Source organism: Canis aureus, chromosome 33, assembly GCF_053574225.1.
Source record: "Canis aureus isolate CA01 chromosome 33, VMU_Caureus_v.1.0, whole genome shotgun sequence".
In the NCBI taxonomy this organism is placed as follows: domain Eukaryota; kingdom Metazoa; phylum Chordata; class Mammalia; order Carnivora; family Canidae; genus Canis; species Canis aureus.
Window position 1 is genome coordinate 12,398,361 of NC_135643.1, and position 16,767 is coordinate 12,415,127.

Here is a 16,767-nt window from a genome sequence, read left to right on the forward strand (position 1 = left end):
TTTGCCATTTTTGTTTATCTTTTCAAAAAACCAACTCTTAGTTTTCCTGATCTTTTCTATTTTTTTCTAGACTCTTGCATTTATCTTTGCTCTAATCATTATTCTTTCTGCTATTTTTGAATTTAGTTTTTTTTCTTTTTCTAGTTCCTTGAGGTGTAAGGTTAGTTATATGAGGTTTTTCTTTTTTTCTTTTTAATGTAGGAATTTATTACTATAAACTTCCCTTTAAGAAATGCTTTGGCCATATCTCATGAGTTTTGGCATATTGTGTTTCCATTTTGATTTGTTTCAAGATACTTTGATATCCTTCTCGATTTCTTCTTTGGTCCATTGGTTTTAAGGATTATGTTAATTTCTATATATTTGTGAATTTCTCAGTTTTCCTATTATCAATTCATAGTTTCATACCACTGTAAAGAGGAAAGACATGTAAGACTTCAATACTCTTAAATTTGATAAGACTTGTTTCATGGGCTAACATGTTCTATTCTGGAGGATGTTCCATGTGCATTGAGAATGTGTTTTCTGTGGCTACTGAATGGAATGTTCTGGATAGTTCTATTAGGTCCATTTGATCTATAGTGTCATTCAAGTTTGGTCTTCCTTTGAATTTTTGTCTGGATGATTTATTCATTGTTGAAAGTGGGGTACTGAAATCTCCTATTATTTTTTTGCCATCTATTTCTCCCTTTAGTTTTAAATATTTGCTTAAAAATGTAGATGCTCTGATATTGGTGCATATATATTTATAATTACTATAACCTGTTACTGAATTAACCTCTTTACCATTATATAGTGACCTTCTTTTTGTCTTGTGACAGATTTTGATTGAATATCTATTTTGTATGATGTAAGTTTAACCATCTTCATTCTCTTTTATTCACCATTTGCATGGAATATCTTTTCCCATCCTCTCACTTTTAGCCTATGTGTGCTTAAAGTGAGCCTCTTACAGGTAACATATAATTGTAATTTTATCCATTCAGATATGTGTCTATTAATTGAAGAATTTAATCCACTTACATTTAAAGTAATTATTGATAGGCTATGATGTACTGTTGCCATTTTATTGTTTTCTGCCTTACGGTTGTTTTATTTCCTCTTGTCTTGCTGTCTTCCTTTGTGATTTTATTTTTTTCATGGTGCATTTTGATTCCTTTCCCTATTTTTTGTGTAGCTACTAGAAGTTTTTTCTTTGTAGTTACCATGAGATTTATCTAGAACATCTAAATAGTTACAGCAGTTATTTTAAGCTGATAACTTTGATTGCATATAAAAACTTTGCAATTTTACTTCTCCTTCTCCCAAACATTTTATGCAATTGATGTCACACTTCTCTTTTTCTTTTAAAGATTTTATTTATTTGAGAGACAGAGAGTGCGAGGGAACATGAGTAGTGGGGAGGAGAAAGACAGAGGGAGAAGGAGGCTCCCTTGCTGAGCAGGGAGCCTGACATGGGGCTCAGTCCCAGGACCCTGAGATCATGATCTTAGGAGAAGGCAGTTGTTTAACCAACTGAGCCACATCCAGGCATGCCACATTTTACTTTTTAAAATATTGTAAATCCATTAACAAATTATTAGGAAGGTGCCCCACTCTGTCTTTAACTTTTGATGATTTGTATAAACTGTCTCAGAGTATTTTTGAATGGGGTCCTTTGAGCCTCATGCATACAGATGTCCATATCCTTTCTATGGTTCATGTAGTTTTCAGCTGTTATTTCTTTAAATAAGCTTTCTTCCCCTTTCTGTCTCTCCTTCTGGACCTCCCAAGTTGAAGTATTTTCATTCACTTGATGGTATCCTATAGACCCACATGCTTTTATCATTCTTTTTCCTTTTTTTTGTTTTCGTTCCTCTAATTATTCCAAATAACTTATCTTTATTTGCTGATTCTTTCCTCATGATCAAGTCTGCTGATGAAGTTCTCTATCGAATTTTCAGTTTTGTCATTATATCCTTCGACTTTAGGATTTCTGTTTGGATCTCTTTTATGGTTTTTACTTCTTTATAAAACTTGCTGATTTTTTTTTTTTTAGGTATTGATTTCCTGATTTCATTTAGTTGTCTGTGTTATCTTGTATCTCATTGAGCTTTTTTGGGAAAAAAATTCAGGCCATTTGTAGATCTCTATTTAGATTTGGCTATTGGAGCTTTATTAGTTTCATTTTGTGGTGTCATGTTTGCTTAATTTTTTGTTATCTGTAAAGCCTTGTGTTGGTATCTTGCATCTGAAGGAGCAAACACCTCTCCTGGTCTTTACAGACTGGTTTTGGCACATAAAGAACTTCTTCTGTTGGGTTCCTGGGCTGATGCAACTGCCTCCGGAATTTCAGTTTATTAGGGCTAGAGGCAGGTCATGTGGCTGCTGCTGGGTCCACAGTGGGAGTTTGCAGTTAGCAGGCCTGATCCCTGGGGTGATGGAACTGCCTTCAGGACTTTGGTCAAGGGGGCTGGCACTGGGATACGGGTTAGCTGCAAATAGAGGGCCTGTTACTAGGGGTGCAGATGCATGTGGGTCCTGCCAGGTTCCTAGGAGAATTCCTGCCAGCTCCCTGGGAGGTTCCCTGGGTGGGCAAAACTAGCCCGACTACCTGCAAAGGGCTGGGACTGAATCACTGGGCTGCTTCAAGGTCCGCGGCCAGGGCTGAAGTCTGTAGTATTGCCTCCAGGGGTATGGATGGGTGTGCCCCCTACCAGTTCATTCAGTGGGTAGGAACTCCCTTGGACCATGCCCAGTGGGGTTGGAGCTAGATCACAAGGCCACTTCAGGATATATGGTCAGACTACAACGCAACAGGCCTGCCTCTGGGCATTGTGTCTCCCATCACATTTCTGGGAGTGCAGGACTACCTGCAGACCACAGCTGAGAGGGGCTGGAGTCACACAACGGTTTTAGGATCCTCAGAAACACTGAAGTTGGACGGTCTGCCTCGGGGGACATGGATGGGTATCTCTCTCACTGGGTTTCTGGGAGGGAAGGCTTATTTAAGGACTAAGGCGGAAAAGGGCCAGAGCTAGGTCACAGACCCCTTGAGGGTCCACAGCTGAAACTGAGGCCGGTGGTCCTATATTATCCAAGGTATGGGTAGGTGTGGCTCCACCTTGTTACCTTGGAAGACGGTACTAGCAACAACAGCAGGGCTGAATGGAGCGGTAGCTGAGTCTGCAGGTAGACTGGGCTGTTTTCTGGGTCTGTAGCTATGAAACCACAATTTGGGAACCTGTCATCTGGGCGCAGACACGCCTTTTCAAAATGGCCTTCTTCAGTCTTGGGCTGTACTGGGTTTTTGCAACCTTTAACCTAGATAAGCTCCTACAAAGGCACTTTCATCCACGGATGGCCATCAATTCACTGTTGCTGTCGGGGGAAAATGAGAAGGAAGCCTCCTATTTTGTAATTTTGCTCTATAATTTTTAAAGCAAATATCAAGATAAAATACGGACACATGGTCTAATCTTAAGAGAATACAGGCATACCTTGTTTTTCTGAGCTTCACTTTATAGCACTGTGCAGATACATCATTTTTGATAAATTGAAGATTTGTGGCAACCTTGCGTTGAGTAAGTCTTTTGGTGTCATTTTTCCAACAGCATTTGCTCACTTCATATCTCTGGGTCACGTTTTGGTAATTTCACAATAATTCAAACCTTTTCATCATTATTATTATACTTGTTTGGTGATCAGTGATTATGAGTCACTGAAAGCTCAGATTATGGTTAGCATTTTTTAGCAATAAAGTGCTAAATTTTTAGATTAAGATATATGCACATTGTTTTAAAAACAATGCTATTACACACTTAATTATGGAATAGTATAAATACAAATTTTTTTTATAAATACAAATTTTATATGCACTGAGAAATCAAAAAAATTCATTTGACTCACTTTATTGAGATATGTGCCTTATTATTGTCATCTATAAACCAAACCTGCAATGTATCTAAAGTGTGCCAGTGTGTGGAACTGTATAGATAGTCCTGGAAAGTATGGGTTATGTGGTGGCTGTAGGTATGAGAAAAAGGCAAGCATAGAACTGAGGGAGAAGAAACTGGAAAGATAAGTACAGGATAGAGCAAAGAATCTCTTGTAGGGTAGGCACATGTAAGTCACTAGTAGTCCTGAGCAGGAGTATGACCTGTTAAAAAATTTGGGGTCTGCAGAGGTGCTAAGGAGTGGGGTAGTAACAAAGCAAAATAAAGACAGTGAGATTGTCAAAGAGCATTTGGGAATCGGCTGGTTATGGGTGGATGATGGGGCGGGGGGCAAGGGAGTCTGAGGTACAAGAGGGACTAGGCTGAGCAATCCACTAGCTAGAGTCATATATGAGTATGGCTCAGTAGAGAATTCTGAATGGGAGAGACAGTTGTAGAAGACTTTGCATAGAGTTAGAAGTTGAAGACAGAGGCATAGGACCAATCTGTGTCAAGAAAATGGATCTAACAGGTTAGTGGAATGCAGAAAATGCAGTAACTATGTAACCACAAGGTGATGGAGGCCTAACTCAGAATAGAGCACATGGGGGAAAATGGAGAAAGGGATGTTGGAGATACTGAAAATGAAAATACTGATGAGATTTGGTGACTGATTATAGAAAAAGTTTTGAAAAGTTCTGAGTCTAGTATTTGAGAGAATGAAACCTACAGCAAAGTGGGGAGGGAAACAGGAGTTGAGTTGTGTTTGGTATGGTGAGTTTATGGTAAAGGCTGAGGTAGAGAGAGTGGACAGGCACCAGAATCCTAGAACTGAGTTCAGGTCTGCGATACTTGATTTGAAAACTCATGCTGGACTAGATTCACTGTGGAAAGGACAGGAGACAGAGAGGGAGCAGATGTCCAAGGAAGGAGACCTGAAGGTCCCTGAATTTGGAGGTGGGAAGGAAAGGTAAAGGACATGAGCTCCTAGATGGCTCAGTGGTTGAATATCTGCCTTTGGCTCAGGGTGTGATGGGGGAAGAGGGGGTGGTTCTTGGGATTGAGTCTTGCATCAGGCTTCTGGTGAGGAGCCTGCTTCTCCCTCTGCCTATGTCTCTGCCTCTCTCTCTGTATCTCTTGTGAATAAATAAAATTTTAAAAAAGAAAAGAAAAGGAAAAAGAACATCACATGGGGAAGCATGCATGAGATGGGGAATTTTCAGGGATATGTGAAGCACCACAATACATTTAGTATGATGAAGATTGTTTTTTTAAAAAGTGGAGGGCAGCCCGGGTGGCTCAGTGGTTTAGCACCGCCTTTGGCTCAGGGTGTGATCCTGGAGACCCGGGATCGAGTCCCATGGCAGGCTCCCTGCACGGAGCCTGCTTCTTCCTCTGCCTGTGTCTCTGCCTCTCTCATGAGTGAATAAAAAAATCTTAAAAAAAAAAATGAAAAAGTGGAAAGTATGCAGAATATATTCCTGGGTAAATACATTGCAAGAAGTCTGGAAGAATATACAATCAAACCGATAATAGAAGTTACCAGGCGGAGAGAGGAAGGAGTCAGAATAATGGAGCAAGTGATTCAGTGGGAGCTTAAGCCTTATCACTGATGTTTCAAACTTTTCTAAGAACAATCTATTCCCTACATAATTCAAAAGTATTGAAAAATGGAATAAATGGACAAGAAAGCACTTTTAGAACAGAACAACTCTCTCAGGCAGAAATCCTCTCTCAAGAAAAGATTGGTCTTTAATACACATTGAAAAATGACTTATTGTAGTCTACCTTACTTCTCTATCAAGTTAAAAATAACTGCATCAAAGGCATTTTCTTTAGCTCTATATTCTTCATCATATTAATTTAGGTAAATGATTGGCAAAGTGGTAACTATTCATTCTAATTGCAGAAAATAAAAACATTTTAATCACTCTTAATTGCTTTATCTCTTCATGCATGAGCCAGGTACAAACCTTTCTTGTTGGTGTTTCTATAGGGCACTCACTATGGGGAAGGAGACCATGAACTTCTGTTGACAGAGATGCATACTGGGTAACTTCTGCTTCTGAAAATGGACTTATGACTTTTTTTTGGTGAAACTCTCAACATGGCGGAGCTTTTTTCTTTCTGTTTTTATGTCTCCATAAAATACTGATCAATTCAATAACCTTTGATTATAGCAGACCACAACTAGAATTCTTCCAGATTCCACTCATCCAAAGAGCTTTTCCTCCATCTTCTTCTCCTTCCTTATGAATCTACTTTCAAGAGGACCTGACCTTTATTCCTTCTACCATACTCTGTTACAGTCAATGAAAAGTATAAAGGAACAAATTATCTTAAGATGTAACATATATAACCTTCTCTGCAGATAGCATTTACAGTATAACAATAGTTGCATTTTAGCAATTTGCAATCAAGTGACTTTCTTGTTAGAGTATAACTGTTTCTAGAGGTGAACCTCTAGCAATTGTTAGCTTTTTTGGTACTTGTATTTTTAAAACAATGCTATTGAGGTATGCTTTACATATCATAAGATCCATATTTTCAAGTCTACTGTTCAGCGGTTTTTAGTAACTTTACCAAGTGGTCTAGCTATTACCATAAATCAGCTTCAGACCATTTTCGTTCCACCAAATAAGGTCCCTCAGGGCATTTACATTAATCTCCGTCCCTCCCTGGTCCCCTAGCCCCAGATGATCACAACTCAACTTGCTGTTTCTTTAAACTTGCTTTTTCTGGACTTTTCATATAAAAGGAATCATATAATACATGGCTTCTTGCATCTTTACTCTGACTTTATAAAACAAAACTAGAGATTTTCCTTTAAATGTGTGATTTTCTTAAAAGCAAAAGAAATACATTACCTTTCAAAGAAAACATTACAATAAATACTATTTAACTAAAAACCTAAAAAATTAATTCTGTTCTCTATTTAAATTCTAAAATTAAAAAAATTCTGAAAGTGATATAGGGCTAGAAACATGAAAGGATCACTTATCTATTTTACATGTTGAAACAAACAGTAAGATAGCTATCCTTAAGGCCTCAAATCATTTTAACATCTCAAACTTTACCTGTAGTAGAACTTTTTCTTTTTGAGCATGGATATGTAACTTTCCCTTAAAGGAAACTTTTTAAACAGCCCATCTCTTAACATACTGGTTAATGTTTACAGTTTTTCATGTTATTTTCTTCCTCAGTATCTTTAAAAGGAACAAGAATATCAGGAGTAGTGAAAGGAACTGGAATGTTCCAGCCTTGTTTGAGAGATGCACTAGTCCAATAACCTTCTGATTTCTGTGAATACCTCTGACCCACCAAACTTGTACACTGTGCTTACACTGTGGAGAAGGGCAGGCATTGACTCCTTTGAAGCTGGCATGTCAGAATAGAAATTATGCTTTTTAATCGACTGTGAATTTTAGTAATGCACATATCTTAGTTACAACCCTCCCCCCCCCCCTTTTTTTTCTTTTTTAGAGAAGGAGAGGGCAGGGGGAAGGGCAAAGGGAGAGAGAGAATCCCAAGCAGGCTCTACACCCAGCATAGCACCTCACACGGGGCTGGGTCTCAACTCTGAGATCATGACCTGAGCCCAAATCAAGAGTCAGATGCTCTATCAACTGAGTCACCCAGGTGCCCCTACAAAAAAGAATTCTTAACAGTACTGTGAGTTTCAGATGATATGGATTGATTAGCTAATGCTTTCACTGAATTAAATAGTTCTGTCTTTGGCTTGGAATTCAGAATAAAACAGATTAGTCCACTAAGCTCTAACAAAATTAAGAGATCCTTATCCTTAAGCTTTTCTCATTAACTCACTCTAATTGTGAGAGATTCTATGAGGATTATAAAAATGACTATAGGGATCCCTGGGTGGCGCAGCGGTTTAGCGCCTGCCTTTGGCCCAGGGCGTGATCCTAGAGACCCAGGATCAAATCCCACGTCGGGCTCCTGGTGCATGGAGCCTGCTTCTCCCTCTGCCTGTGTCTCTGCCTCTCTCTCTCCCTCTCTCTCTGTGTGACTATCATAAATAAATAAAGATTAAAAAAAAAACATTTGAAAAAAAATAAATAAAAAAAAAATAAAAATGACTATATCCTCAGTGCCAATTTTTGACAATTATAGGAGTATACAAAAATTGATTCATTTTAAAAAATAATGTTCCAAGATAGAAGCCAGCCAATAAGCAGTAAGTGATATCCAGTTCCTCTCTGGACTCTCAAAGCATCATATTTTAAGTGTGTTACTCTCTTTGCTTTTATTTATGCTGCCACTATATGAAGACTAGAAAATGACGTGCTGGTAACAAGCCATATTTCAACTACATCTTTTTTTTTTTTTTCAACTACATCTTAAGAAGAAATGAGACTACACAGGAGAATTGAAACAAAGAAGAAAAAGACAAAGTGAGACAACCTGGGGAAAAATACTGAACAAGCCCTCAACTCTAAACATTCAAAGCTATCAAAGCATACTGTTAGCCAAAAATTGCTTCTCAAAAGCCCAAGAATCAGCCTTTAATCTGTTGTTTAAAAATCACAGGACATTTCACATTCTGGAAATCTTAGTACCAAAAGTTCTTTCATGGTTGTTAACTGATACGGTAACTCTGCTGAAAACCAAACTGTCAAGTGTAAATGTGGTGCCCTGATTTTAAAGTGCCAACAGAATGATTTTTTGCTTTGTAAAGTAAACCAAAACTCACCAGATCATAGGTCAAACAAGAATAGATTTTGCTGAATTGGTTTTTCTTAAGATTTTATTTATTTATTCATGAGAGACAGAGAGAGAGAGAGAGGCAGAGACACAGGCAGAGGGAGAAGCAGGCTCCACGCAGGGAGCCCCATGTGGGACTCTATCCCAGGCCTCCAGGACCACGCCCAGGGCCGAAGGCTGGTGCTAAACCTCTGAGCGACGCAGGGATTCCCTTCTTTTTCTTTTTCTCTTTTTCTTTTTCAAAGAACAACTAAAAAATGAAAGATCAATACTAGGAAAAGCCTAGCTAAATGAATCTTGACAATTCCTTGGAAAAAAGATGGTAAACCAAAGTAAATATTGAATTAGATAACACGTGCACAACAATATATTTATTAGACATGGCCAACCTTCTGTTTTAAGACTGGTGTAACTAATAAACTGTCAAAGAAAAGAGTGGAAACACACACACTTTTACTTTATTTAAAATTGATGAACTAACCAGTAATTTGTTCTGGAAAGTAAATGCAAATGAAAACCACCTCATAAGTTCGGTTTTGAAATGAAAATTGGCATAATATTCATTCTGTGACTTCAAAGACATAGAAAGGCTTTTAAGTTTATTTTTAGTTAAATTTAATTACCTTCACTTGTGACAATTTGTCTCACAATCTCTTAAGAGGTATGTAAAAAGTAAAATCTTTTCAGGGATGATACAGATTACGGATAGAGAGGAGAACTTGGACGAGTTACTGCTATACGATGGTGAATAGCAAGGCTTCTGTCTAAATCTTTAAGGCCGCCAAGCAGAGGAGTCAGTCTTTAAGCCTGTACTTTGTGAACTTAGAAAGTATATTAAAAAATTCATAAATATTAAAGCACATTTGTTTTAACTAGAGATATGCTGACCAGCGGAACAAATAGTCACCAGAGCAACATGAGCTGTGCTTTCTCTCCACAATCTCACTTCTTGATTTGTATCTCAGAAATACAAATTCATTCTCCAAACAGGAAGCTCTTGTTACCTTTAGGAGCAAGAACTTTTTTTCCCTTTCATTTTCTGACTGGATGAATAAAAATAATGATATAAACAACAAAAATGTGTATTTGTCTTTTCATTATTCCTCTTAAGGCAATCTTGGCATAATTCTCTGCCAAGTAATTTGGGAAGATAACATCTGCACTAGCTCTCATCACCCAGCTACCTGACCCTGATATTTAAACCAGAGAAGAAAACTTTTAAAAAGGCTCAATGTTTCCATCTGTGTCCCTTATTCTTTTCAGAACTTTCCTCATTGCTCAAGGCCAGTTCCTCCACCGAGGACACCTTTGCCCCTTGGCAGTGGGGGCTATACACCGCTCTGGGGACCCCCAGCAACAAAGCTGCCCACCAGGCGCACAGCCTGCCTTCCTCAGGGTGTTACTCCCTGGTTTCTGAATTTCCTCCAGATGCTTTGTTCCATTACCTCCCAGCTTAGGAATCAGCTTCTTTTTCTCTCCATGGACTCTGCCTGTTAGGTACACATACTCGCCTATATTTCAGTCATTAAAATATCTCTATGAATGGATAAATAAAAATCTTTAAAAAAAAAGATTTATTTATTCATGAGAGACACAGAGAGAAAGAGAGGCAGCAACACAGGCAGAGGGAGAAGCAGGCTCCATGCAGGGAGCCTGACGTGGGACTTGATCCTGGGTCTCCAGGATCATGCCCTGGGCTGAAGGCAGCACTAAACCACTGAGCCACCCGGGCTGCCCCAGAAGCACCCTTATCTTGATTCCCCTGACCTGTAAATTTCTACTTACCCTAGTTCACAAGTCACCCTCTTTCTGAAACCTTCTCTGACTCTCCTCTCCCGAAGTAGTCTGTGGTCCTCCTCTGGCCTCACACAGCACGCTGTGTCCTGTATTGGAAGCTTTTTAAGAGCACCTACGTCTTACTTATGACTTTATTACCAGCCAATTTCACAGTCTTTGGTACATGATGGGCACCTAGTATATGTGTGCTTAATAGTCATATTCAATTTTTATTCACTTTTCCTCTGTCTCCCCAAGTGCAGGATTTATATCTCTCATTTTCAGAATTGCAGGTAAATGCCACATAACTAGATATTCATAAAGATTAATGTCTGTTGAAGGAACCAATACTATAACTTCCTCCAAACTCTCTCTGTCCCACTGATCCTGCAGGCTGATGAAAGATTACTTTCCTAATACACCAACTTACCATGGTTCCCATCACCTATGCCACCTAGCTGAAACTTTCACTGGCTTCCTATTACCTGTAGGATGAAGCCCAGCTCCCTCACTTGGTTCTTCTGCATAGAAATGCACTTTCCTTGACCTTCACACACTCTCTTCTCCTCCTTCAAATCTCAGCTTAGGCTTTCCCTGCCTACTCAAGCTAAAATTTTCTCTGCATGAGTCCGGGACATTAATCTGATTTAGTTTCTTAATATCCTCACTTATTAGAGCTGAAATGAGCTTCACAGGCTTTCTGCCCCGCACCCCCCAAGTATTTTCCTATTGCCCCCCTCACTAAAATGTAAGGTCCATGAACACAGGGCCCTGGTTGGCTTTGTTCAATGCTGCATCCTCTGTTCTAAAGCAATTCCAAGAATCCAAGGTTAGGTGTTGAACAATTGTTCAGTGAAGGAAAGACTCAAAGCAAAAGTACTTCATGTTGGCATTCAAGGTCCTCAATGACCTGACCATACTCCATTTTCCTAGCTTTATGTCCAAGCAATTCCTCATATGACATCTGTTTTATGATATCTCCATTATGCTTTCTGATGGGGCCTTCTTTTTCTTCCTATTTAAATTCTCTTCATCTTTTTTTTATTTTATTTTTATTTTATTTTATTTTATTTTTTATTTATTTATGATAGTCACACAGAGAGAGAGAGAGAGAGAGAGAGGCAGAGACACAGGCAGAGGGAGAAGCAGGCTCCATGCACCGGGAGCCCGACGTGGGATTCGATCCCGGGTCTCCAGGATCGCGCCCTGGGCCAAAGGCAGGAGCCAAACACCGCTGCGCCACCCAGGGATCCCAAATTCTCTTCATCTTTTACAGAAATTCCCACTTTCATAATGCAATCCGAAGTGGTATCATCCTTAGCTATATTATTTATCTGTTTAATGTCTTAAATATCTTTCAATTTTCTAGAGCTCTCTCTCTTGCAATGGATTTCTTTTTTTAAGAAATAGGTTTTAAGGGCAGCCTGGGTGGCTCAGCGGTTTAGCGCCGCCTTCAGCCCAGGGCCTGATCCTGGAGACCCGGGATCGAGTCCCACATCGGGCTCCCTGCGTGGAGCCTGCTTCTCCCTCTGCCTGTGTCTCTCTGCCTCTCCTTCTCTCTGTGTCCCTCATGAATAAATAAATAAAATCTTAAAAAAAAAAAAAAAAAAGAAATAGGTTTTAAGTTACAGCAAAAGATTAAAAATTATTAAAAGGAAAAATTTTATATACTAAGATTTAATAAGATTCAGACCTCATCTTACCTATTTTAAGAAAACTGCATGCCTTCTTTAAGTAAACCAAAGGGGTCTGCTTTCAGGTGTAATTTGCAACATAAGAGCTAACAGGCTACATCCAAAATTTGTTAGTGACAGTTGGTCCTAGTAACAACTCTGATGTCCATTTTAATTGCAAATCACATTGGCCGCTGAACATACTATGAAAAGGCAGTCAAAAAGTAACTAACTTTTAACTCTGAGCCTAGCATAGTTCTATTGACTAAAAATTTTTAAAAAATATAAACAAAAAATATAAATAAAATATAACAAACCATGAACACTTTTGTGATAAGAACTATTAGTCAAAAATACTTTCAAAACTTTGAATGGATTTTAAATAGCTTTACTCATCTGCATCCTGCTGACCCTAGTGGTAAATATATGCAAACATGTGGGCCTAAACATCAGAGAAGACAACACAACATGTAACATGTAAACAAAAGAAACATGCTAACCTGGATACCAACTTTGCAACATTAGCATCCTCTGCTGAACTCATGTCATCCCAATAGGGTTTTCTACGACTTAGCTGCAGGCTGACCTGAGGAAGGCCATCACATAGCTCTGATTGTGGAACTCTGTGGGCCTGAATAGACCCTTCACTCCTGGATTTGGGGATCTAGAAAATCAAATTCAAGAGAGAGAGATTTTTAAAATCTTTCAAAATAAGTTATTAAAGATGATTTATTGTAATCTATTAACAACATTCCAAAAAAAAAAAATCAACCTAGGTATTGAATCAAAAATCCTTAAAAGAACTGTCATATAGCAAGGGGCACGGGGAAGAGGAGACACCCATACTTTCAAGGGGAACAGCCCACATTTCTTTCCTGGATTCTGATATAAGTCTTCGCCAGGCTAACCTTCTCCCTGCTCCCCTTAGAAATAATCATTCTGTGTAAAAAGAGATTATAAAAGTATATCTGACTGGCAACCTGGAGTGAACGAAAGAAGTAGAAAAAGGCAGGGTGAAAAAAAGGGGCTGAGAACCATTGAAATGAAGGATGCCAATGTCAAAAATATTTCTATATTTACTACCAAAAAGCAAAATACACAGCAGTTTGCTAACAGTTTCTGTTGTAATCTTTTTTTTTAGGGCAACGTATAGTCTAATATATTTTTAACTAAGGAAAAAACTAGGAAAAGACCCACCTTTTTAGTTCTCTTATATTTCTGGACACATGAGCCCACAGTGCCAAATGAAGTATAATGACTTCTTTTATCTGAAGTTATGTGTTCCCTCCAACCCCAGAAATACCATCATGCTTTTATTTTTTTAATTATTTTTATTTTTTTAATAATTTATTTATTTATTCATGAGAGACACAGAGTAAGAGAGATGGAGACACAGGCAGAGGGAGAAAAGCAGGCTCCCTGCAAGGAGCCCAATGTGGGACTCGATCCCAGGCCCCGGGATCACACCCTGAGCCAAAGGCAGATGCTCAACTGCTGAGCCACCCAGGCATCCCCATCATGCTTTTATATTAGATCAGAAAGAATGTGAATACAGCCAATGAGCTTCTCCTAAAATTGTGTAAAAATCATATGAGAGTTTCAGGAAAGACTCAAACCCTTGATCAATTGTAATTATTATCCTGGAAGCTTTTTCTCATCTCTAAGCTTTCTCATGCTTGTCCTTCAACTGGAATGTCATCCATTCATCAGTGGCCACTGATGGTCTTAGTGGCCTAAGACCAAACCTTAACCCCCTTTGAGGTTGAGATAAGAATCCACTGCCCACGGGGCTTCTCTAATTAATCTCAGGCCTTAATGACCTTTCCCAACTTTGAATTCCTGTAATGCGCCACGATAAAATCTACGTTTGATTTCATGTCATCTGATACCTTCACCCTGGTTGTTTTATATTTCTAGGTTATACAGCCTCAACCAGATGCCTAGGGACAGAGATTAGAGTCTCATTCTCTTCCTTTTCCTCCCCTCTCCCCTGTTACTCTCTTCCTCTTATGTATATTATTAACAATTGAGACATCAAGTTTAGCAAAGTTTTGAACCAATTAATACTGTCAGATAACACAGTATTCAACTACAAGATATTTCCAAGACAGTGACTGACCAAGAAACTAGGATAATAGGCAATTAAAAAAGTAATATAGGGATAATTATAAATATTTAATAAATTCATAGCTCTATGAGGGTTACACAAAAATAACATTGGAAAATAATTTAGCAGCTATATTTAGTGCAAAGTAAACACTCAGTAAAAACTAGCTTTTATTAACATTATGTGAAATTTGTCCAAATCTGATGATTACTAATGAATTGTTCTACTGTATTTCTCCATAGAAGTTTTATAAGTTCATGAAAATCAAGGAAAGCAAGGCGAAAAAAAAAATTAAATTATGAACTATAGTTCATTGACATATTTGCCAAGATTACTTATGAAAGAAATATTAGGAGCACCTGGGGGGTTCAGTTGGTTGAACAACCAACTCCTGATTTGGTCTCACGTCATGATCTCAGGGGCTTGGGATTGAGCCCTGCATTGGGCTCCATGCTCAGTGAGGAATCTGCTGGAGATTCTCTCTCCCTCTGCCTCTGCCCTTGACTTTTTTTTTTAAAGATTCATTCATTCATTCATTCATTCATTCATTCATTCATTCGAGACACACACACACACACACACACACACAGAGAGAGAGAGAGAGAGAGGCAGAGACACAGGCAGAGGGAGAAGCATGTTCTGTGTAGGGAGCCCGACATGGGATTCAATCCCGGGACTCCAGGATCTCGCCCTGGGTTGAAGGCAGGTGCTAAACCACTGAGACTATCAGGGATCCCATGCCCTTCCCTTGCTTGTGCTCACTGTCTTATAAATAAATCTTTCCAAAAAAAGAAATACTGAGATAAATAAGCCAGAGAACACCTGAAAAGTACAAATATATGCTATTATATATTTCATTAAGGGGCTCCTTTTGGCGTGTGGTTATTTTTCATAAGAGTAGACAGGAAAAATACACTGAAAAAGCAGTAAGATTTCAAACTAGTTAGCTAAAAAATCTCATATCCAGACTTAATTCTCTCTTAGTGTTAAAACAAATACGGGATGCCTAGGTAGCTCAGTGGTTGAGCATCTGCCTTTGGCTCAGGGCATGATCACAGGATCCAGGATCGAGTCCCTCATTGGGCTCCTTGCAGGGAGCCTGCTTCTCCCTCTGTCTGTGTCTGTGCCTCTCTCTCTGCGTGTCTCTCATGAATAAATAAATAAAATCTTAAAAAAAAATAAAACAAATACAAGAGTAGTTGCTTGGCAACATTTCATAGTGTTAAAATAAGGACGTGGCATTTTAGGTTCAGTGATAATTTGAGGGTTCTAAATTCAATTCAATAGTTTATGTAAAGGAGAAATATTCTAAGGTAAAAAGGTGATATGCAGCTGATTCCATTTAGTCAGTTTATATTAAAATAGACTAAATAATTCAAATCACTTAAAATTCAGGTACCAGAAACTATATCAGCTATATTATCAAAGTATATTTATGTGATGATTGAATCTCTATAGAAATAAAATAGACATAACTGTCATTGGGCATGAACTTCAAAATATAAACTCAAAATATATCTAAGTAGTATAAAGAACTGAACTTGTACATAGAACATGAAAATACTGCATGAGTTTATGAGAGAACAAAATTGTTAGAAAAAACTAGCTCAGTAAATCTAAGACTACCAGAACTATAGAGTATATACACATATTTTAAAAGGAATGCACATTTTTAAAGGGGATTAATGATACAGTTTTGAAGATGTAACTTGAAGACTATACATTTTCATTACAGAAATGATTGTAGGAAAAAGAGTGATAAAATTTTAAAGCCTCCTGCTTTACTGATGTTATTAATTTTAATACAAATGTATGAACTTTGAGAAATGGAAAGAGATCACTTTCATTTCCTTAGCTGGAATTGAGCTTTGTAGAAATGATTACTGAGTAGGTAGAAGGGATAGTTTTATTATTATGCTCTGAGTATCCATCTCAGATTGTGTAAAGTTTAGAGGTTGACTTTGAGATGGTACTCAAGGCTCCTTTCATTGTAACTCTCCTAGTCATCCAAGGTTAAGGATATAAGAAGACATCTTATTACTGTGCAAGCTTAAAGCAGTGATTCTAGGGGCACCTGGGTGGCTCAGTGGTTGAGCATCTGCCTTTGGCTCACGTCTTGGTCCCAGGGTACTGGGATCGAGTCCCTCATCAGGCTCTCTGTGAGGACCCTGCTTCTCCCTCTGCCTATCTCTCTCTCTCTCTCTCTCTCTGTTTCTCATGATAAATAAATACAGTGGTTCTCACCAGGAGCCAGTTTTGTTTGGAGACATTTCTGGTTGTCATGAAGGGGGTGAGGGTATGTGCTACTAGAATCTAGTGGGTAGAGGTCAGGATTGTGACTAAACATCTTACATTGCACAGGACAGCCTGCCATGAAAAAGAATTACTTGGCCCAAAATGTCAGTATTGCTGAGGCTGAGAAACTCTGGTTCAGAGGAATGGTAAGAAGAAACCGACATTGATGCAACTCTTCTCTTTATATACTTTTCTTCTGGTTCCACCCGATTTTTTTTTTTTTGTTGTTATTGGCATGTTAAAATGTAATGGGCCCACGTCAGCTATTAAGTTTAGCAGA

At 38.5% G+C, this 16,767-nt stretch overlaps 1 protein-coding gene across 7 annotated transcripts in view; it reads right to left on the bottom strand.

The window, feature by feature from the left end:
- Positions 1–16,767, bottom strand: part of FAM13A (family with sequence similarity 13 member A) — a 336,858-nt gene that overhangs the window by 122,679 nt on the left and 197,412 nt on the right. For all 7 annotated transcript variants that reach the window (XM_077882856.1, XM_077882855.1, XM_077882852.1 and 4 more), the window contains one exon: positions 12,586–12,749. In XM_077882856.1, the coding sequence (XP_077738982.1) occupies positions 12,586–12,749 (164 nt within the window). The remainder of the gene's footprint in view (positions 1–12,585; positions 12,750–16,767) is intronic.